General features: G+C 48.4%; 8 protein-coding genes and 1 pseudogene across 11 annotated transcripts; 3 read left to right on the top strand and 6 right to left on the bottom strand.

Moving 5' to 3' along the window:
- On the bottom strand, positions 1-292 carry TRVA0_041S01398 (annotated as a pseudogene). Its single transcript has one exon. A coding segment is annotated over exon 1 (292 nt).
- A 789-nt stretch (positions 293-1,081) lies between these two features.
- Positions 1,082-2,998, bottom strand: TRVA0_041S01376 (uncharacterized protein; the record flags this gene model as incomplete). Its single annotated transcript, XM_076686676.1, has 1 exon — positions 1,082-2,998. The coding sequence occupies one exon, from the start codon at positions 2,996-2,998 to the stop codon at positions 1,082-1,084; it is 1,917 nt and encodes a 638-aa protein (XP_076539150.1).
- A 985-nt stretch (positions 2,999-3,983) lies between these two features.
- JHD2 (histone demethylase) lies at positions 3,984-6,356 on the top strand (the record flags this gene model as incomplete). The annotated part of the gene is made up of 1 exon (XM_076686675.1): positions 3,984-6,356. The coding sequence occupies one exon, from the start codon at positions 3,984-3,986 to the stop codon at positions 6,354-6,356; it is 2,373 nt and encodes a 790-aa protein (XP_076539149.1).
- A 171-nt stretch (positions 6,357-6,527) lies between these two features.
- Positions 6,528-8,495, bottom strand: TRVA0_041S01332 (uncharacterized protein; the record flags this gene model as incomplete). The annotated part of the gene is made up of 1 exon (XM_076686674.1): positions 6,528-8,495. One exon carries the CDS (start codon positions 8,493-8,495, stop codon positions 6,528-6,530), a length of 1,968 nt encoding a protein of 655 aa, XP_076539148.1.
- A 701-nt stretch (positions 8,496-9,196) lies between these two features.
- TRVA0_041S01310 (uncharacterized protein) lies at positions 9,197-9,826 on the bottom strand (the record flags this gene model as incomplete). The annotated part of the gene is made up of 1 exon (XM_076686673.1): positions 9,197-9,826. The coding sequence occupies one exon, from the start codon at positions 9,824-9,826 to the stop codon at positions 9,197-9,199; it is 630 nt and encodes a 209-aa protein (XP_076539147.1).
- Positions 9,827-10,983: 1,157 nt separating this feature from the next.
- On the bottom strand, positions 10,984-12,756 carry MET12 (methylenetetrahydrofolate reductase (NAD(P)H) MET12; the record flags this gene model as incomplete). Its single annotated transcript, XM_076686672.1, has 1 exon — positions 10,984-12,756. The coding sequence occupies one exon, from the start codon at positions 12,754-12,756 to the stop codon at positions 10,984-10,986; it is 1,773 nt and encodes a 590-aa protein (XP_076539146.1).
- Positions 12,757-13,501: 745 nt separating this feature from the next.
- Positions 13,502-16,492, top strand: RAD1 (ssDNA endodeoxyribonuclease RAD1; the record flags this gene model as incomplete). Its single annotated transcript, XM_076686671.1, has 1 exon — positions 13,502-16,492. One exon carries the CDS (start codon positions 13,502-13,504, stop codon positions 16,490-16,492), a length of 2,991 nt encoding a protein of 996 aa, XP_076539145.1.
- Positions 16,493-16,651: 159 nt separating this feature from the next.
- On the bottom strand, positions 16,652-20,302 carry SWI1 (the record flags this gene model as incomplete). 3 transcript variants are annotated; one of them, XM_076686668.1, is made up of 3 exons in its annotated part: positions 16,652-19,993; positions 20,036-20,181; positions 20,233-20,302. In XM_076686668.1, the coding sequence occupies 3 exons, from the start codon at positions 20,300-20,302 to the stop codon at positions 16,652-16,654; spliced, it is 3,558 nt and encodes a 1,185-aa protein (XP_076539142.1). The 3 variants fall into 3 exon arrangements, with proteins under 3 accessions (XP_076539142.1, XP_076539143.1, XP_076539144.1); XM_076686669.1 differs by having other exon boundaries at positions 16,652-19,984; XM_076686670.1 differs by having other exon boundaries at positions 16,652-19,984; positions 20,036-20,178.
- Positions 20,303-20,834: 532 nt separating this feature from the next.
- Positions 20,835-21,287, top strand: ILM1 (Ilm1p; the record flags this gene model as incomplete). Its single annotated transcript, XM_076686667.1, has 2 exons — positions 20,835-20,843; positions 20,940-21,287. The coding sequence occupies 2 exons, from the start codon at positions 20,835-20,837 to the stop codon at positions 21,285-21,287; spliced, it is 357 nt and encodes a 118-aa protein (XP_076539141.1).
- Between the last annotated feature and the right edge of the window lie 185 nt (positions 21,288-21,472).

The following is a 21,472-nucleotide window of genomic DNA, read 5'->3' as shown; positions in this document are numbered from 1 at the left end:
GGTCGGAACCAACACCGGCGGTGACGCAGATCTTCAGGTTCTTGGCCTTGGCGATTCGCTCTCGGGTGATGTAACCTGGGTGGAATGGAGTGGTGATGACAACCTCGGCGTCGACAATGTGCTTGTCAAGGTCAGAGTCCTCGCCATCCTTGTCGGAAGTGGTGACCAGCTCGTGGCCCTGGGACTCAATCCACTGTCGGAGACCGAGCTCGTTCTCAATGCATCCGAGGAGCTTCTCCTCGTCCTTGGCGTGCTGGCCGGCGGAGTACAAAACAAGAAGGACCTTTCCCATTGTGATAGATTAGTTGATTGTTGTCTGAAGATGTAGACTGATGATATCAAAAGAATTCGATTAACGAGGAAATTCTACATGTTTAAATAGTCTTTCATCCACTGCTCAAGAAAAAGAGGAGGCCGTTAGATATTGGTACCAGTGAGCCGCACAGGGTCCTTCCGATTATACGCGGAGCGGTTGAGCCGCACAGCCCCATTCCGAATCCGGTCCCGCCATCGCTAACACCGCGCCGCACAGGATGGTTCCGCGGGACAGTGTGGGGTAGGCACAAAGCCGCACAGCACGCCGGATCTCGCTATGGCAGGCAGCGCGTTCTGTTCTTCTGGTTGGACCGGTTAACGGGGAACTCATCTGGGGCTCGAGATACCTTGCAGGTTGAAACGTAGTGTGTAATATTAGTTGCGTATACCATTGGCGTAAAATAATGGAGCACACAGTCCCGAACCGTTAAATCCGCTACGGTTCATTGCGGATTCATGGGTATTCTGGACTCTGTGAATGCATTGGGCTTCCATGAGATCATTACAAATGACCCTGAATAGATCAATTATGGTTGATATTTACCCTCCGCGTAGCGGAGCTTTAGGGAGGATTCGGGGGCACCAGTTTCACTAGTGCTGGAGTGTATTCGAGGGCCAGCCCTCGAGCTCCCGTAGTTGGGGGCTCTGCCCCCAAACCCCCGTCAATCAGATCTCCGCGAAGCGGAGCCCCCAGGGGGGTTTGGGGGGACTGGTCCCCCCAATAGACACGACCTAGTTTGATGCGATAAAGTTAATATACTAACGACTAGTTGAAATACTCTGCCACAATCTCTGGTCTGTTAGCATCACATTCTTCTGCAAGCTGCTTACCGACAAAGTAGAACCGATTGGGGAGATTATCAAGCCAGGCATCGTTTAACTTATATGGACCATAGAAATGTCTAGGGACGAATTCCAACCCCCTTTCCCTGTCGAAATCGACAAATAACTTAGAAACATTAGGCAAAGCAACAAAATGTCCAATTATGTTGTACCATAGATCAGAATAGGAAGCTTCACTAAACTGCAAAACAACCCTGGGTGGAATCCATTGACATTTCCAAAAGTTTGCCATGTTGGCGACGTTTTTCTTGAGCCCATACGCGACAATATCTTCATAATCGTCTTCCTCCCTCTCCTCTCTTTTCACTCTTTTCATTCTCTTCACGTTTTTCGTTCTTCCTTCTCTTTTTCTCTCTTCCACATCGTCATCCCTAGATCGCGTATTGGCGAAATGAAGTGATTCTGAAGGCTTGAAATGGTTCAACATAGATATCAACTGATCCGTTACTGGGGCCCCAAGATGTAGTGTTTTTAGCCTCCCGAAAGTATGCATATCTTTCATAAAATGTGAAAAGACTGGGCGCTCAACCCCATCCTCGAAATGGAGGCACTCGACGGAAGGCATATTAAGTGCAATTTGCATCATCGTTTGATACGCCATGATTTTCAGCAGCTTGACACCTTCACCAGCAATTGTACCAGTTAAATTCAAATAGTGCCTCCTGCACGATAGCTCAAGTCTTTTGATATTTTTTGGAAGTTGAAGCACAACGTCGAAGTCTTTATAGATCACGTCTGAGATATCAATAGCTAAATGGCCAAGATTTGGAAATGAGAGCAGTACCTTAAGGAAGTTTGAAGGGACAACAGTGGCCCAAAAAGTGGCTTTTCGCAGCGACTCAAACGGCACACATTGGATAGGCGTAAAAGGTGTGAGCTGTTCACTCTCAAGCCAAGATAGCCTGAGCTCTGTCGTTGTTCTGCTTGGATCGTCGTATTTCTTCATCTTTTCAAGCAAATTCAGTGCAGCCGGACCGTTGCGAGTTTTAAGACCAAGCTTGAGTTTGACATACTTCCTTTCTTGGAATGCTTTCAACACAGAATTTTCGACCGATCCCCTGGCCACCGTAGGTTTGTACCATTGAAATTCAACCGTTTGCAAGCGAGGAAGGACGGCAAGCTGACAAACCACATCCATATAGCAATCGAAGCAACAACGATGTATTTTGGAAGATCCAGGCTCAACCGTAATGGATACATGCCGAATATCCTTGACATGGCGGATGAGAAATGGAGATGCATGTTTGAGCGACCAGTAATTCAATTTTACGCGACGTTGTTTTGGTAATCTGCAAGCGCTCTTGATTAATTTGGCAATTTCAATAGCAGTTTTCTTATCCTTCTTCCCGCGCCACGCTTTACCAATTTGATAATACAATAGACCGCGTTTTTCGATTTTAGCAACGATGTGGCCGTATCTGTTACGACTCAAGCACTCTTTGAGGATCCGTATCATAATATCATCAACGGTTCTACACTCTGATTTGAAGACGTCCTCTACAATTTCCGCCAAAGTCCTAAACTCCGGCAATTTGGGTAGTCCCTGTTCATCATGCTTTGCTATATAACTGTTCCAGGTTTGCGAGCAAAACCTAGCACAATCTCCTGACCATTCGATAGACAAAAAAACATGCCGCCAAATAATAGGAGTTAATATTGCGTTGAACTCACGAGAGACCAGTCTATATCTCCAGATGCTTTCGTATCGGAAATACGGATTCAAATCTCGCTCCGTGAGATACTCAAGAACTATCATCCAGATTTCTGCTGGCATCTGCCGCGTATTAAATACCGGCCTGCTCGTTACAAGCTTTTCTGCCTCCATTGCATTCTTGGTCATGAGAGTTGTGTTGGTATCGGTGAAATACTTGAAAATGTATCGGCCTCCCCCTGTGAGATCTACGGCGTGCTGAAACAGCGCTGTTTCATGCTCATTAAACGCACGTTCTATTAGTCCTTAAACTCCTAACGTATTCACGATGCCAAGGAAAACACTACCAATTTTATATAAAATATCTGGATGCATCCGTTGGATTGAACAATAGTGGATTCTCAGGTTTATATTTCAGAGTGTATTTCTTGAATTATGCTGGCAACTTGCCTGTTTCCATTATAGCATACTTACATGGTCTACGATCCAGCGCAATCTTTCGTGATATTTAGACAAAGTAGTCAATTATCAGAGTTAATCTATAGCATTGTTGTACGACTTAATTCTCGCCAGGGATAACGCAATATTTCTTGACTGAACGAGGTACGACTAGACTCTTCCGTCGAATACCTGATTACGAAAAAAAAATGGCAATTCATACAACAGGTAGACTTTATAACAATATCTGTATAAATCAAAATTCCATTTACTGGTGGCAGCAATACTTCGATATATACAAACCATTACCAGTAATGCTGGAAACTAATTGGTATACTGGTCAATCAACCTGGCCAACTCATCCTAAAAAAATTATATAGATAGATAAAATCTCATTAAAAACTCTGACTATATAATTGTAACTACTATCTAATGAAATGGACAAGTAGTAAAGTCGAACAAAGCCAGGTTACCCCGTACTCTCCATGCCCATGGATAGATAGTACTGCCGGCCCACCTGCCATCCCCCAATGGCACGCACATCCCCCACTGTGAAATTCCCGTGCCTGCGCAAGCACTATTGTTAAAGTGCCCGAGTGAGAGACACACCACCCAAAACGGCTCATGTCACCGACAGTGTCATTTATAGTGATTTAGAGAGAGAAAAAAAAGACTCGATTTAGCTCGGGTGACCGCTATACACCACGAAAGGGCATACCTTCAGCGTCGTAAAACTATGTTGGCTCATGTTCCTGGGATTGGCGAGGTGGCTGTGAAGCCAGCGACCGAGTACAAAGATATTCACAAGCCGCACAGGCCGTTTGATATTCCTCTGGCCCCGACTGTGTATCCCACAGAGGATGAGTTCAAGGACCCCTACGAGTACATCCGCAAGCTCTCGCAGGAGATTGGTCCGAGATATGGCATCTGCAAAATTATCCCGCCGGCGTCGTGGAGTCCCAAGTTCTGTCTCGACGTGGCCAAGTTCCGGTTCCATACTCGGAAGCAGGTACTGAGCAGCCTCGGGGCCGTCACTCGGTCCGCCAACAGCTGGGCAGCCCGGCTAACCAAGTATCATTTACTTGCTACGAACACTGCCAAGCTCGAGGATTTTGCCGTCCGCGGGAAGCCGGTGAACTATTACTATTTAAAGTGCGTAGTCGAAATGTTGGGCGGATACCAGAAAGTCACAGCCGACCAGGCGTGGCCGCAGGTGTGCCGCACGCTGGGGCTGCTTGATGAAAGCGATCCTACCGACTACCGCAACCTCGAGACGGTGCGCCGGGTGTTTGATCGCTACAATCGCCTGATTCTGCCGTACGAGCAGTATGTCAATTACGCAATTGAGAGCCACTTGTTTGACGACCTCATTCAGATAACCAAGCAGCAGGCTCTTCAAGCTGCGGTTGTTGCCGCAGGATACCCAGAGCAGCAGACAGATGAGAAAGTCGAGGAGGAGGCGTACTGGGAACAGGAGCAGAACCTGCTTAAAAGTGCTAGAGGTAGGAAGAAGCGCCCTCGGGCAGCATCTTCGTCCTCCTCTCCTATGTCTCCTCCCATAAAGCGCCGCCAGAGCCGACGAAATACCAACAACTTCATTGATGACGAGGACGACACAGAAAGCAATAATACTACTAACTATACCAACAATAGATACCCCGGTGATGGGCACATGAGCCTTAACAACAAGGAGCAAAGTGAAGATGGCGAGGACGTAGAGAGTGATGCTGGACAGTATGAGAGCTGTACAGTATGCAAGAAACCCTTTGAGGAGTACAGTAGCGATGAAGAAGGAGACGAGAAACGCAGCAGGGAAATTGAGTGCGCTGAATGCGATCTCGTGTACCATTATGACTGCTTGGGGCCAAAACTGGCTCTGTTACCAGGCCCAGTGAGAAAACGCAAGTGGTACTGTCCGCGGTGCCTTTTGGGGACGGGAGAGTTCTACTTTGAAGAAGGTGGCAATTACTCTCTCGAACAATTCAAAGAGTTCGCTGACGAATTCCGGGAAAAATTCCTCAAGAAGCTACGGCTTGACGAAAGTAGTACTCCTCAGCATGAGATCGAATCTGCGGTAGAGCAGTATTTTTGGTCACTAGTCAACGACCCATCGAGTACGGTAAAAGTTGAGTACGGCGCAGATCTCAAGTGCGATGTGAAGGGCAGTGGATTCCCTCTGATCGCTGAGCGTCCCTATGACCCGTATTCTAAGGACTCGTGGAACCTCAACCTTTTCCCGCAGAGCCGTAAATCGCTCTTCCACTACATGAAAGAGGATATATCCGGTGTAACAGTCCCGTGGGGATATGTGGGAATGATGTTCTCTGCCTTTTGCTGGCATTCTGAGGACCACTACACGTATTCTGTGAACTACCAGCATCTCGGGGCAACGAAGACGTGGTATGGCATACCGGGAGCGGCTGCGGAATTGTTTGAGCAGGCGACGCGAGACCTGGTACCAGAGCTCTTTGCCAAGCAACCGGATATACTTTTCCAGAGAGCAACAATGATATCCCCAACCGATCTCCAGGTGAAGCGCGTGCCATTCTATGCAGTGGACCAGCGCCCCGGCGAGTTCGTGATAACGTTCCCAAAAGCGTATCACGCTGGATTCAATCATGGTTTCAATTACAATGAGGCAGTGAACTATGCCCCACCGGAATGGGTCCCATTTGGATTTGAGAGCATGTTGTCCTATCGGCTGCAGCTTCGGCCACCAGTGTTCTCCCATGAAGAGCTGCTCGTACGAGTTGCTGAGAAGGACTCGTCTCGTGATACCGCGCAGTGGCTCTATAACCCTCTGGCTTCTATGGTTCGCCAAGAGGCTGTTGACAGACGGAAAGTAAGGCGCACATATGGCGATAGTGTGTCTGTGTCATACACTCGCACGAAAAAAGAGGATGCTTACCAATGCTGTGTTTGCAATACCATTTCCTATTTGTCGAGAGTCATTTCAGACAACAAAGTCTACTGTCTCAACGACTTACCAGCAAAGCCTAAGGGAGAGGTTCATTTTGAACTTGAGTATGAAATGGCTTATCTCAAAAAGCTTTGCAAGGTTCTCTTCAATACCCTGAAAGATAAATCGCAGAAATCCACGCTCGACTAACTATTTATATACTAATCAATATCTAATGGATCATGCTTTATGAGCCGGCCTTGTAAGCTATACCGCTTTTTTTTTTCCATTGCAAGAGATACCACCTAAGTTACCTGGTTATTAGCCATTTCCGGCTCAATGCTTTGGCCAGTGACAACGCGGACAAAAATATATAGAGCATTAGATCGAGAGAGAACTTATCTCCTCTTTGATAAAACCTATTTCACACCTCGTCTCCTCCATGCGTGCCAAAACCGAAATCAAAGTGGTAGAGATCTCGCCGTGTTTAGCAACGGCATGGTCCAGGCGCTCTCTCAATGCTCTAATTTGATCGGTAGTACACCCTTCGCTGTTTGCCGCATCTCTTCTACTGGAAAGATCAGGTGTCAGTTGCTGGCTAGTGAGAGACTTTGGCGCAGAATTAGACTCCGGGGCTGTTGCTGGCAGCCGTTCTTGCGTCCACGAAGTGGCTGAATTGGGCCGAATGGCAACACGGTGCAGATTAAAGTTGGAATCGTCTCCACAGCCGTTCTCAGGGCCATTATCACAATCATTCAAAGAAGTTTCATTATTGAACGTGAAATTAATGGCCGAGTCGACGTCAACTGGCTCGCCACCTACGACATGACGCTGTAGCTGTTGAGCATAGGCTTCAAACATGGAGCTGCGAAAGATTTCGTGCCGCCAAACCTTGAGCTGAGGATGGATATCCTTAAGCAATGCTGCATCTTGAAGGATGACTGTACGCAGCTCTTTAAGGACGGTTAATATCTGGATTCCAATCATTGCGCGATCCACTGGAGAGTACTCCGTAATCTCAAAGTCCCGTTTTCGGACTGATTTGAGGTACTGCGCATAATGGACATCGATATGCCTGCAAGATGACTCGTTGAGCACGTATTTGTACAAGCTCTCCAAAGCTTCCGTGACCCCAGGAAATACCATCTCGCTTAGCTGTGGTGGAGGTTGAATATCTCCTCGAGGGACATGATAGGAACTCAAATCGCCGGAGCTAAACCCTGCAATGCAAACCGCTTCTTTAGGGGACGTCAAGGTGGCTTCCTCAACTTTCCCCCGCTGCCACTGACCTGCGGATCGGGTAGTTTTACTTGTTGAATAAAATTTTTCATCCAGATCGGTTGCTTCAAAGATTTCTTTCAGCGCTTTCCTTCGAGTTTGGGGCAAGATGTGCTCTGTCGGTATATTCGCAGTCTTCGGGAAAAGAGGGATACTCTGCCAGGCAAGATTAAGAAAGTCAGGGAACCTTTCACCAGACAAATTGTACCGCCAGAAAAGATAGATGGCAATTGCTGAAATCGGGCACACTTCGACATTTCTGTTTCTTAGTAAACCTGCACCATGTGGCCCAATTTTGTTGGCTCCAGTGACTAATCCAATCGTACTTGCCGGTCTCAAAAAGCCTGCATTAACTGACTTCAGGAATACGAGGGAATTCATGTTTATCCGCTCAGCACCCAATTTTTCCAAGGAGAAATGATAGTCTAGTAGCAACAATGCGCGGTTTCGCAACAGTACGCCATCCCCCTGTGCCATATACCACGAATTGATTGCCAGTTTTTCAATAAGGGCGATGTCTCCGCTTGTAGGAGACAATCTTTTTCGGCTCCTGCTTGTCCTCGCCAACTGAGCAGTTCTCTCTTGCTTGATCCGCTGCAGCTCGATGAATTGAGTCATTAGGCCGTGCTTTTCAGTTAGAGGTCCAAATGGATTGGATATCGTACGTCTTTGAGACCACCACAGGTCCTGAAGGGCTACATGGTATTCTCGACATTTGCGATAGGCACGAGCAAGCGAACTGGGGTGAGATCGGTCTGTTCCGCTGATTACTCGCTCGAAAAGGAAAAGAACGACCAAAGCAGAGTTAACCATGGGGGCTGCATGAGAAGAAAACTTCTCGTTATACCATGCTACGAATTCCTCCTGAATGGATTTGTATTTCTCTGCCGTTTTAGATGAAGGCTTGGTCCCTGGCTTGCTGGTGTGTCCTGAAGATACGCTCACTATGTGGGATGGTGGTGGGTCCGCAAGCATCTTCTCCGCTGTCTTGTATAGATACTCCTCCAATAGCTCGATCCTATCACTGATCTCTTTAGCAGAGGCTGTTTCATCGCTCTCGAGCCCGTTCATCTCGTTGACTATAAAGCCTGGTTCGAGATCACAGTCCTGATCAGAGTCGCTTATTCCATTGACCGTGTCATCATCGTTACTAGCTGATGGAAGTCTTTAGGGAGCATGTCTTTGTGACCTACGCACCCTGGTTTTGTATTGCCCCATTTTGTGGAAATGGCGTTAGAAACTTGAGGTGGTTCGGAAATGCGTTTTGATGCGAGGACAAGATTTTGAGGACGACCACAAACTCGCCAAAAATGTGACAAATCGACTCAATGCCCAATTGCGGTAATCTGAATTGTCCCTCATTTACGTTTCGTTAATGCAGAAGTGCCTCAAATCCTGACGCACGTCGATTTGCTCCATTCGAATAGATCGGGGTATCGTAGGTGCACTGAAAATTGCTTTGATTTACCATATTGTCGAAAAAAACAGTACACACATAGCACAGCGGTATCGAATCTTGATTACAGTTTTCCATACATCCGCATTAGCTAATCTCTGCGACATCCGTTATGCGGCTTATGCGGAGGATCAGCAGCTCAGGGGGGAGTCAAGTCTTAGACATCTTACCGGGTAACGCTCCCGTAGAATACATTTAGGCGAAGAAAATACAGCATTACGTTGAAGGGGCCCTTGAAAAGTTGGGTATACAGTAGTGTATTAGTGAGAAAAATATCAGTACTACGTACTTACGCTATGTGGGGATTAAATCAGTGCTACGTACCTACGCTATTATTAGATGAAATGCGAAAGGAGGTATACTGAGATTCAAGCTCTTTGCGAGTATAAAGGGGAATGCGCTTAGCATCGAGCGCCGTCACTCCCAGGCCGAGAAATGCCAGATAGCATGCTTCCTTAAACTCGTTCTCGCCCAGCGAGCCTTTGTCGGTCCACGTTATATCTGGAGAGACGCGGTTAAACGTGATGGTGATTGCCGAGGTGGAGTCGTGGTAAAAGAACCGGCCGGTCCCGTGTCGGCGATAATGTGCGGCGGCCTCGCTCATAACATGTCGAGCCTCACCAATCACGCCACGACGGGATCCCCGAAACCTACTGCTGCGCTGCTGCTTTGCGTGAGAGCTCATGCCAGCCTGGAACTCAGATTTATGCAAAGTAGGATACGGGATAAGTTTCAGCCCTAAAACGTCCTTTTTACCACCTCCTTTACTGTCTTCATATATGACCCGGGTGATGCCAGTGGAATTATCGCGACATGTTGTCAGCCTACCAGATTTAAGTAATGTATTCAACCCCTTAATGGCCCGCAAAAACAGCTCCTCAGTAGAACATCGTTTCAGCGTTGCGTAGTATTCACTCTTGCTGCCGTCGCGAGTTAACGAGGTCATGACTGTTGATGTCCAACCTAGACCGTTTCTCAAAATGAGCAAAGGGCCACGGGTTGGTCCTTCCAAAATGCATCTAAGCGTTTTATTATATATATATACATTTTACTTGTCGCTCGTGCGGAGCGGCAAAGGTGTGCTTTGTGATCCGAGATCATAAGGTGATCTTTTGACCTACATTTACATTGCATTTTGCATGCCACTTTAACGAAGCGTCTCCAACCCGAGCATCCAGACTGCAGAATATATTTTTCTGGCCAAATAGCTTGACATTTACTACAGGTAGTTGCTGTACATATGCTGAAATGGAAACTCAAAAATAATCAAGTGCGCATATTCAAGCAGCTTAGCGGGAGAGGGGAAAAAATCGCTTACCTGGTGGGGAAACACTGGGGTCGAATGTATATCAGAATATGATCTGATATGAATTGATTTGCTTGATTAAGAAGTGTTGATCCATTTACGCGGAGTTAAGCCGTACGATATCGAACGAGGTGGGGTTTACAATCACCAGTTAGGCAAAGTCGAGTCCTGAACGATTAGGATGTGTGTAAAACATTGGTTGCACCATGTTCCATGGCGACAGGAGACAAAGTTAGTTAGCCTCACCAAGACCAGGCTGGGATAGACAAATAATTGCTCGTCTGCTCAAGATTATTGTTCGATGAACATAGGAGAAAAAGATAAATCCACATCAGCTTTTTCTTTGACAGCCCATGTGTAGAGTGGAGAAATAATCGACCTCAGTTGTTCGTAATTTACGAGCCGCTTATCTCTCTGTAACGCGTTCGCATGCCTAGCCGTTCAAATATTTTTGGCCACTTCCTCCACCTCATCAAACAGTTTCAATTTCATGTTATCAACGAGTCTAGAACACGCGAGGATAAACAGCGTATTGATTGCACAGAGTGGATTGCTTTTTTTATAGAAAGCTGTTTTTGCTGCAGTGCATGCTGCTTATCGTAGTCTCACCTAAATTTTTTTTTTACTTGCCTTTCAAAAGAAGCCAGAAAGTCGTTCAATTGCCACTTACAATTAACGACATTTTACTGCTCTGTGCAGTATTAGCAAACTCGCGGCATATTCAGCCATATCCATATATGATGCCATTATACGGTATATACACACATCTATAAGCCAGGTGTAGCAATTGAGCAACTCTATATGTTTTTAAGAATCAACTGCCATAGGCCCGTCTCGTTAAAGAAATCATGATGGATAACAGACACCAAGTGATAAGTGTCGTAAATCTGCTGGATCAGTTCCGCAGAGGGCGACTTTGGCGGATACAAGTGCTTCCACTGCTGCCAAATACTAAATGACTCGTCTCGCCATGACGTGAAGCTCTCCTCTTCAATGATAGTGGTCTGGACAATCTCCTTATTTGGGAACACACCCCACGTCACGGCATTGGCCGATTTATCATCCCTCAGACTAGAATAGAATACTCCGCGGCCGTTTTCCATGTGCCCCTCGTAGTAGGTCACGTCAGGGTCCTCGTCCAGCTTGGGCTTGAGCTTCAGCCAGACGTTATGCGGCACGAAGAACTCAACAAATGCCTTTTGGAACACACGGCCCCCTTTGCCTCCCCAGCCATAGATTTTATCGTCCGATCGCACACAGTTGCCTGCAGGCTGAGAAGCAACCGTCCATAGCCCCTTTTCGTTCATCTCTATCAGCTCCTCCTGGATGAGCGCTGTTTCGGCAGACAGTTGCTGGTCGTTCCACGGAATAATCGTCAGCTCGTTTGTAATGTGTCGGATGAACATGTCTGTAATGTCCTTGACCGTTTTCGGGCTCCCCCACAACTCCAATGCCCGCTTGTTATCAACGTGGAGCGTTGGACCGTAGCCATCAATTTCACCGTAAGCCGGAGACCGTGAGTTTCCAAATCGTCCATTTGTGAAATCGTCCCAGGTAGCCTCTCGCCCCAACAGACCCTTTCCCGCAGACACCTGGAGTGCCTCGGTTTTCGGAATGCCATGGGTCTGTTGAACGGCAGCAGCCTCTTCCGATACAATGCCGGAGTACTCAAGGACCTTAGCCACCGCCTTCTCCAAGTTGAGCGTATAGAAATGGAATCCTCGGCACACCTTCGCGGCTCTAAGCTTGTGAATAATGCTGGACAGAAGCTCCACACCGAGAGCCTTGACCTTATCATCGTCGTCGGTATCCATATTCTCAAGCTTCTGATGGATCTCCTTTGGAATTGTAGCATGGGCGAGCCGCGCAGTTCGCAGGAACGTCTGGTACGTGTTGACAGGCATCAGACCAGGAACGACTGGAATTTCAGCCAGCTCTGGCTGCGATTTAAGTAGCTTGTCAAACTCAATGTACTTGTCAGCATCGAAAAATAGCTGAGTTATAATGAAATCAGCACCAGCCTTGACCTTCTCTACTAGATACGGCAAGTCCTTCTCTGGCGACTGGTTCTCACTGTCAGCCTCGCTTTCGACATGGCCCTCGGGGTAAGCAGCCACACCGACACAGAACCATTCACCGTACTTTTCCTTGATATATCGCACCAGATCCACAGCATGCTGGAACTGAGAGTCATTGTTGACCCAGTGGTACTCCTCGCCCCGTGGCGGATCGCCTCGCAGGGCCAGAATGTTCCTAATGCCGGCATTCTTTGCCTGCTCTAGAGCATCGTCCAGCACGGCCTGGTCCATATTAGTGCAAGTCAGATGCAGACAGGTGGTCAGTCCCAGATCCCTGCTACATAGCTCTGCAATTTCCAAGCTCTTGGAGGCAGTGGACCCGCCAGCACCCCACGTAATGGTCACAAACAGCGGACCCAGCCTCGACATTCGCTCCAGCCGGGCCGTCAAGTTGTCCAGACCGGACTGGGTCTTCGGCGGGAAGAACTCGAAGGAGTAGAAAGTATGGTCATCTGGCAGCTCGCTTATCAGATGCTTGATAGTCCTCGACATGGTTATTCCGGGATTCAGATCAGTGAAAAATGCCGTATGCGGTCGTCAAAAACCGTTCAAAGTTTCGAGGAAGGGAAGTGACTGAACGGTGTCAGCCGTACGAGGGCTCGGAGCTCCGACCCTCGGCTCTCAAACTAGCGACCCGACCTGCCTATAGTCGGTTGACCTACACACGGCTGCTAATGATTGCGTGATTGAGTTAAATACGTTGAAAGGTTACAGTGCTTGGTTATACGGTTTAGGTCGTCACTCAGTTGAAATATCTAATTGGTAATTGTGTGATGAATGGGACGGTAGTCGACCAAGGAACGGTGGGGCTTCCATTCCGCAGCCATTGTTGAATACAATACACACACACACACACTAACACCAGGTATAGCTCGTGTTAGTTAATTCATTAGACAAGCATTAAGCGAAACAAGTATCCCCAAACCTCTCGCCTGTGCGGCTCGTGCGGCTCCCTCCGGGAAGCGGAGCCCCTGGGGAGTCTGGGGGGGGGGGGGATTGGTCTCCCCATATACACTCCATGCTGTACTATTACACCAGCAGTGACCTGTATACTGGGACTCTGCCCCAGACTCCGTTAGTTCGGACGGTTGTATCCACGAAAACCAGCATTTTTCAGGTTGAGCCGCACGTCGGATCTCCGTCAGGCACCAACACATTTACAGCCGCGTCGCTTTCGCGATTATTAGCGCGTTAGTTACCCGGTATCTGTACCAGTTATGCGCACCTGATTTCGAAAATGGAGAGTGATGACGAGGATCTATTCGTACAGGCGACCGACCAGGGCCAACTGTATGATGGCGAAAAATATATAGAGGAGAGCAAGGCCGAAGTAGAGGAACTCTTTGAGGAGCAACCTGAAGACATCAAGGAAGAAGAGCTTATCCCGGATCCTGCAGTGTCCGAGAGCAAAGCAAGAGTGTACACCTCGCTAGCGCTCAATTTCCAGCAGAGGATTGTAACCGATATGCTTGCTGAGAACGGGCTGCTCGTGCTGGCTCGAGGGCTCGGATTGCACCCGATTGTCGCCAATCTGGTACGGGCCCTGGCCCAGATCGGAGCTGAAAATGCGCCATTGAAGAAGACAGAGTTTGGAACTGTAAAAGAAAACTCGCTTATTCTAATTGTGGGCGCTATGGACGATGATAACGAGCGGCTCAGAGAGACTATCAACGAAATTGCCGCTATTACCCGGCCTAAAGGAGGAACAAAGCCTTTACAGTACGATCTGACAGTGGTGAACGAGAAAATGTTGGGGTCGAAGCGTAAACTGGCGTATTCTCAGGGCGGGCTGTTTAGCGTGACACCGCCAATCATGGTCGCTGATATGCTTAATGAGGTGATTGACCGCAAGCGAATCACGGGAATTGTCATTCTCAACGCCGAATGTGTCGAGGAGAATTCTAATATTGCGTTTCTGCTGCAAATGTACAGGGAGGTGAACACTACGGGGTTTATTAAAGCGGTTTCAGATCAGCCGGAACGAATAACCCGGGGAATGAGTCCGCTGCAAACACAATTGAAGACTCTAAGACTAAGGAAAGTGTGGCTGTGGCCCCGTTTCCACGTTCAAGTGCGCAATTCTCTCATGAAGAAGTCGGATGTCGTCGAGATCGCTATACAGCCCACTGAGTTGATGGGTCAAGTAGACAAGTGTCTGCGAGGCATTCTCGAAAAGCTACTAGCTGAGCTGAGGCGTCGGGCGCCTGGCGCGGAAACCGAGTCGTGGAATATTGAGAATGTCTCTCTTAAGAACTTTCCGGCTATGGTGCGTCTTCAATTGGGCTCTTCATGGAATTCTTCAAAAACCAAACAAGCTTACTACGACATGATTGATATAAGAAAATTGCTGCAATTATACACGTCGCGTGACGCCGTGACTTTTCTGCAGCAATTGACTTGCCTGCATCGAGGAGCAAGACTCGCCGTATTGCGAGGTATGTCTTCGTGGATTGACTTCCCGGAGGCTGATATGCTGTTCCGCTTTGCTAAAGAGCGAGTTCTTGGGGACCTGGACATGAGGAGGGGCATCCCTGCAGAGTTAAGAAATGAGATACCTGTTGAAGAGCCCCCTAAATGGGATATGCTGGCACGGTTGCTTCAGGAGGTTACTGACTTGAAGCAACATTCGACAGATCCGAACTTCCTTAATGGGCCCATTTTAGTTATGTGCGACGGAAACCAAGAAGGTACCTTACGCCCGTTGAAGCGATTCCTTTCGAGAGTAAAGTATGAAGCGAAAACAGATAGCTACTCTGCCCAACAATACCTTAAAAATAAGCGAACTGAGTACCTCGACTGGGAATCGCGATTGCGGCCTGTGAAAGCTGTCTTCCAACAAGGAGACTCAATGCAGCAGATGAAGGATAAAGTAAATGAGGCACAGGCAGCGCCTTCAGTGGCCAGAAACTTTGCACGAGCCGGCTTCAACAAGCGTCGAAGAGTGAGAGGAGGGGGGAATATGGCCACCGTCACGGTCCGTCTCCCAGCAGTGAAAGAGGCCGATAGGCTGATTGCTGAGGATGAGATGGAACAAAGCTCTGCAGATGTTGACACGCCTGACACTGTGGAGAACAACGACGAAGACTTGTATACTAATATGTTCCAAGACACAACAGCGATGGAGGAGGATATCGAGATACTAGAAACGGACACTTTGACTGGAAACGGGATAATGGACCCCAGTGATGTTCTAGTGGTCGAGACATACGCCGATAAGAACAATGAAACGCTGCTAGAGGAGCTGGAACCATCTGTAGTTATCCTCTATGATCCAAATCCGGCTTTCATTCGCAGAATTGAAGTTTACAGATCGACATTCCCAGAGCGTGTAATCAAAGTGTACTTCATGTACTACCAGGAGTCCATTGAGGAGCAGAGATATCTTACGGCCGTGCGAAGAGAAAAAGATGCCTTCTCCAAACTCATCCGAGAGAAGGCAGCCATGCCGATCCTACTTCATGATGACGGTGGCACTTCCGGTACAAGTGCTTTTCTGCGAACATATACCTCGCGTATTGCCGGCGGGCAGCAATTGACGACCATCCAACCTCGAATCATTGTCGATGCTCGTGAGTTGAAGTCTTCACTTCCTTTTTTGCTCTTTAAGCGCCAATTCGAAGTTGTACCTGTGGTTTTACGAGTTGGAGATTATATCTTGACTCCGCGAATATGCGTAGAGAGGAAGGCAATTGGAGATCTTATTAGCAGTCTGAACACCGGGAGGTTATATAAACAATGCCTCGAGATGTTCAAATACTACGAAATGCCGACCCTGTTGATCGAGTTTGACGAGTCCAAATCATTTGGGCTCGACTCGGGCGGAACTACAGAAGCAGAAAAAATGGCTCAAGAGCATGTTCAGCAGAAACTCACTCTTTTGATGATCTCCTTCCCCAAGTTACGAATCATCTGGTCATCTTCACCACATCAGACGGCAGAAATCTTCGCTGATTTGAAACGTGGTAGTGGGGAGCCAGATCGAGATACAGCTCGAAATGTCGGAACCGTCAATGATGAAGATACAGAAATGATGGAAAACGACGAGGCTATCACCATGGTTCAAAATATACCGGGTGTCACCTATGACAATGTTACGAAGATTATTGACACGGTGCCCAATGTTAGAACTCTATGTATGATGACTGAGGAGGAAATTGCAGGTATTGTGGGGAAACCGGTGGCCAAAAGGATTTACGAGTTCTTGTCTCACAAGAGTCTGAAGTATTAGTGATCCCTTCCCTGCTGTTTGTTTCTATGAGAAATTGTATTGACCATTATGGAGAGCCTTGAGGACAACTGGGCAATTTTTTTTCAATAATCATGATCATAAATAAATTATACTACCTAGGTATCGATTCTACCGTTAAACATAAACACTTTTTGCTCGTTAAAATTCCATGCTTTTGGCGGCTTCCTCAGAATACACGCACATCTGGGAAACGACATACTTGTCCATCTGTCCGGCAATCATCGCACCAAGGATAGTCTCCAGAGTAGGCAACACACCAGGCGGTAGTGCAGCATTCTCTTCTTGAATTCTTGCAACAACAAGACCTTTATGACCCAAAGTCCTCAGAATCGCAATTGCTCGCTGAGTAATTCGGCTGAAGGGATTTGCCGCCGCCGGCTTGGGCTGATGAGGCTGTACTGGCTGGTTCACAACAATTGCACCCAGAGCACAGGCGCATCGCAATAGAATAGTACCAAAGCCATCGTCTGTGTCAAGCCAAGAAAGCGCGATATTGCTCGTCGGCATTTCAGCCTTACCGCTTCTAACCTCATCCTCAGAAACTTCAGGAATCATTTCTGTAAGAGTCTCTGCGACTAACAGAGCCTGGTGCAGAATTGGCTTCCTCAGATCAAGCTGTGGAGGGATGTCTCTGAAGTCACTTCGCGGCACCACTGATATCATCATACTGTAGAGCCGGCTCATGATCTCGTGTGGACGCTTTGGACGATCACCAAAGTAAAGGGCTAGGCGCTTCAAATATTTTGGATCAGTACATTCCTCGAGGAAGATGGCCTTTAGGAGCTCCTTGTTAGGCGGGTCTCTGGGGATGATCTTGGCAACAATGTCGACAGCAGAGCCAAAGTACTTGTGCTCACTAGGAATGTAATCTTGAATGATCAGCTTGCCCTCGCTAGTAAACACTTCGTCTCGCGGCGCAAACGCCAGAGCGAATAACAGGACCGCCAATGCATCAGAAGCGGACTTTAGGAAAACATAATGGCCCGCATTGGCAAGGATAGTCACGAGATCCTTCATAACGTCAAGTCTTCTTCTATAGGTAGACATGAGGAGCCGTGGTTTCTGTGCGAGCGCGGTGAGCACGTTCATAATGAACCGGTATGGCTGCGCGTCATAAGTGATCCTAGGCTTATTTGGATCGTAGAAAGACAGGTTCCGAATGATGGTCAGGATGCAGATTAGACGGTCTTCTCGAGCTTTCCTCCAGAAATAGTTTGGGTCGTCGGCGGACTCAACAATGAGTTCTGCTTCTTCCCTGCTCTGGCGGAGAACATCGAGATAGTTTTCAAACCCAAACTGTTCTGGCTCGCCGGCATCGTCCATCTCTATATCCTCATCATCACCACCATTTGCACTCACATCACCATTTGCGGCACTGGACTCACCCTTTTCTGTTTTCTCGTCTCCCTCCTCCTTCACATCGCCGCTCCTGGGTTCCTTGTTGTTGACCACAACCTCTTCAGCAAGACTCAAAAGTTTCTCGTTAGGGAAGAACCGCGACAAGGGTTCTCCCGTAGAACTGCTGACAGTAATGACCAAATCTTGTTCGTCGTCGGTGAAATTCGACCTGATCTGGTTGAAGATCATGTCGGCCTCGTTCTCATAGACGTGGTCCTCAAACTCATCCTTGAGCGGCTGGCTCATGTCCTGGACTTGTTTCCGCGTGTTATTTGGAACCAGCAGCTCCTTAACCAGCGCGTTGCCGGTATCCACAAGAGCTTCAAGGAGACCCGGCAAATCTTGTAGCACAATGTCCACTCGAGGATCTGCACTAATTGTCACAAGCTTATCCAGAGCCTGCTTCACTTCGGCATTGATCATTGATTTGAGACTCATTGTGATGGCATGCAGGTCAGCATTTCCCGTCTCATGAGGCAGCGGGAACTCTGGGGCCAAGTTCTGGATATCGACGCCAAGAGTTGTGATAACCCGCATATCATGTCCGCCATGGCCAGCCACAATTCGCTTTTTGGGAGTGTATTTGCCGTCAGTCTGGGGCAAGTGGACCAGCGGCTTTGGACGCGACACCGACAGCTGTTTAGTGTGGGCTGGGGGGCGCATGTCCACCTCGCTCGACGATTTAACTATGCCTTTTGGAGTTGTGTCTCGGGAAGAAAGCGTGGTCGAGAAAGGTTGCTGCATCTGCTGGGGCTGCGACTGCTGCTGCTGCTGCTGCTGCTGCTGCTGTTGGAGGTTTACCGCTGGCTGCTGCTGAACCGATGGAGTAGGTGCAGCCTGAGGAGTAGCGGGAGGAGGGCTGATAGAGGTGGAGCTCATTCGCGCTCGAATCTGTTGGTTGGAATTGATGAATGCCTCCTCAAAAGGAGCCAGGTACGATGCAAAGGCCTTGGCCGTCTGGGATGGAGCATCTGGGTTCATGTTTAGGTTAAAGCCCAGAGCCATGGCAACGTTGGGCCACGCATTATTGCTGGAAACCTTCTTGGACCCGCCAAACTTAGCCACGGCGCCGTACAAGTGAAAGAGATGCACTCGCTTGTTGCACACCATCGGCACGCTAGTTATCGGGGTTCCTCTACGCTCCATAAACTCTAATAGAGACTTCATAAAGCTCTCCATTTTAGCCTGTAGCTGCTGCTGAGCCGCCATTTGATCCTGGGGTTGTTGTTGTTGTTGCATTGCAGGCTTTTGCGGCTGGAGATGAGGGGTCGTTTGAGGCGAGAGGTGTGAAGAGGGTGCCGGAGATGCATGCTGTGATTGATTCTGAGGAAATGGAGACTGACTGTTAATTTTTGGGCTTGGGGTGGCTCTCAGCTGGTTCTGGAATTGTTGAGGCATCTGCTGACCTGTTTGAGCCTGTTGTTGCTGAGGCTGCTGCTGTTGTTGTTGTGACTGTGGCTGCTGCTGCTGCTGCAGTTGAGTCGGCTGGCTCTGTTGCTGTTGTTGTTGCTGTTGTTGCTGTTGACGGTTCTGAAGAGCCTGAACGTAGAGCCTTTTAAGGAAGAGCTGGTGCTGCTCCGGAGGAGTGGCGCTAAGCTTCGCCTGGATGAGCTGAACGTGTCGAGCACTAAACTGCTTCATCAACTGCTGAATCATGGCCGGAGTCAGATCAGGCATGGCCTGTATACGCGACTGTAAAGCCGCCTGTTGCTGCTGCTGAGGCGTCATCTGCGGAGAGCTTCTCATTTGCGGTGAACTGGTGTTCATTTGTCCCTGACCCATTGAAAACTGGGATGCCTGAGGTGTTTGGCCCTGCTGCATCATCATTGGAGAAGACCCCATGGGGCTCTGCTGTTGCGGCTGCGGCTGCTGCGGCTGTTGCCGCTGACCACCCATGTTGGGACTTCCCTGGTTGGACTGGGACTGGAGCCTCTGCTGTTGTTGCTGCTGCAACAGCTGTTGCTGGTACATCATTTGCATGTCGTTCATGCCACCAGTGGGCTGTGGAGTATGAGAGGATCGAAGGTCGTCCTGCTGCTGCTGCTGCTGATTCTGAGGCATCATCATTTGGAACTGATCAAACTGGCCGTTAGCGCCAACATTGTAGCCTCGCGCAGAACTTACCTGGCCACTTGCGCCATTACCCATTGGGGTTCCTACGCTCTTTGCACCACCGCCCATTCCATTGTGGTTGCTATTATTACTCGACATGGGTGTGCTGTTTCCGCCCAGAGAGTCCTGGCTGAACAGCGCCATGGGGTTCATTCCTGCTTTTTACGCGTTAGCACGCCACTCATATTCAATTAACAACGCGTCCTTACCGTTATTTTTGTATGCGTTCATCGCGTTCGGATCCATCATATCCATTCCTTGGCCCATCTGTTGGGACATCATGAAGTTCGTGTTCCCGGACATGTCGCCGTCCGGGAACACCATACCATTATTGAACGGCGAACCAGACATTCCGCCAACAAACTGTATCTCGACTCTCGACGCGGATCGTCCGTTCCTTTCAGCGAGGAGAAGTAGACAAGTTGGTTCGGGAAAGCTTCTGTGCAACTTTAGGTCGAGGAGGGGAGAGAGAGGAGGGGGGGGGTCGCTGGGAGAGAAAAAACCTCCGCCGGCAAGCGTTGGGAGGAAATTCCGTGGTATACGCGTTGTTGTCGAGGGATGCGGTACTTTTCAGAATGCCATTAAATGTGCGTTAATTATTATTTCATTGGGACTTGACCGATTAATCCGAATTCGGAAGGCCAGCTGAAATTTTGGTTATCTCGAGATAATACAGTTGAAGATGGCGTTTGTATCGGTAAAGTCAATGGTTATTGCGAGAACATGCATTCTCTGGTCACTGGCGTATTACTTTGTTACTGATCCGACTTCCATCACGGAGAGTAACTTTGTCGTCGTCATGGCGCGTTCAATGGAGTTGGTAAGTACACTCATCTATCTATCTCTGGAAAAAAACAAGGATTGTAGAAGCCACATGGACAAATGGGTTGTCGAAGAAAAAAAAGCTAATTGGTAGCCTCTGGCGAATCTGCGATACGATAACCCGCTTATTGGGCTGGTTGCTCTACTGTTAATACTACTGGGCGTGGCCGACCTTCCTCCCCTGGCGGGAGATTACATTCTATACTTTGAGAATGCTTTGCTGTATCGATTGTTTGCATATTTTGGGATTGCCGGGTACTCTTATTTTGTGTACTCCCCGCTTCTCTCCAACTCTCTTGTGTTCTGCTTCAGCTTCCTTGAACTGGTTCTCAACTTTGTCATCTACGCTACGTTGCGTGAGGAGAGGAACGACATTAACGGCGAACAGCTGCGATTCATTGTTGAAGAAGAAGAGGAGGAAGAAACTCTGGAAGAGCTTTAACCAGTTTAGCTATTCCATTTAACCAGATCAGCCATTCCCAATGATCCAACCAAGTACACCAAAAATGGTACTACTTGGGGGGCCAGCCCCCCAAACCCCCCGGGGTCTCCGCTGCGCGGAGGGAGTGGAGCCTCACAAAGCCGCATGAGCTCTATAAGCCGCATGCGGCTTGCCGACGATCGGCG

The sequence above is a fragment of the Trichomonascus vanleenenianus genome, assembly GCF_965637985.1.
Source record: "Trichomonascus vanleenenianus strain CLIB 3782 genome assembly, contig: TRVA0_041S, whole genome shotgun sequence".
NCBI lineage: Eukaryota > Fungi > Ascomycota > Dipodascomycetes > Dipodascales > Trichomonascaceae > Blastobotrys > Blastobotrys vanleenenianus.
Note: the sequence above shows the minus strand (reverse complement) of the source record. Positions and strands in the feature narration are given on the sequence as shown.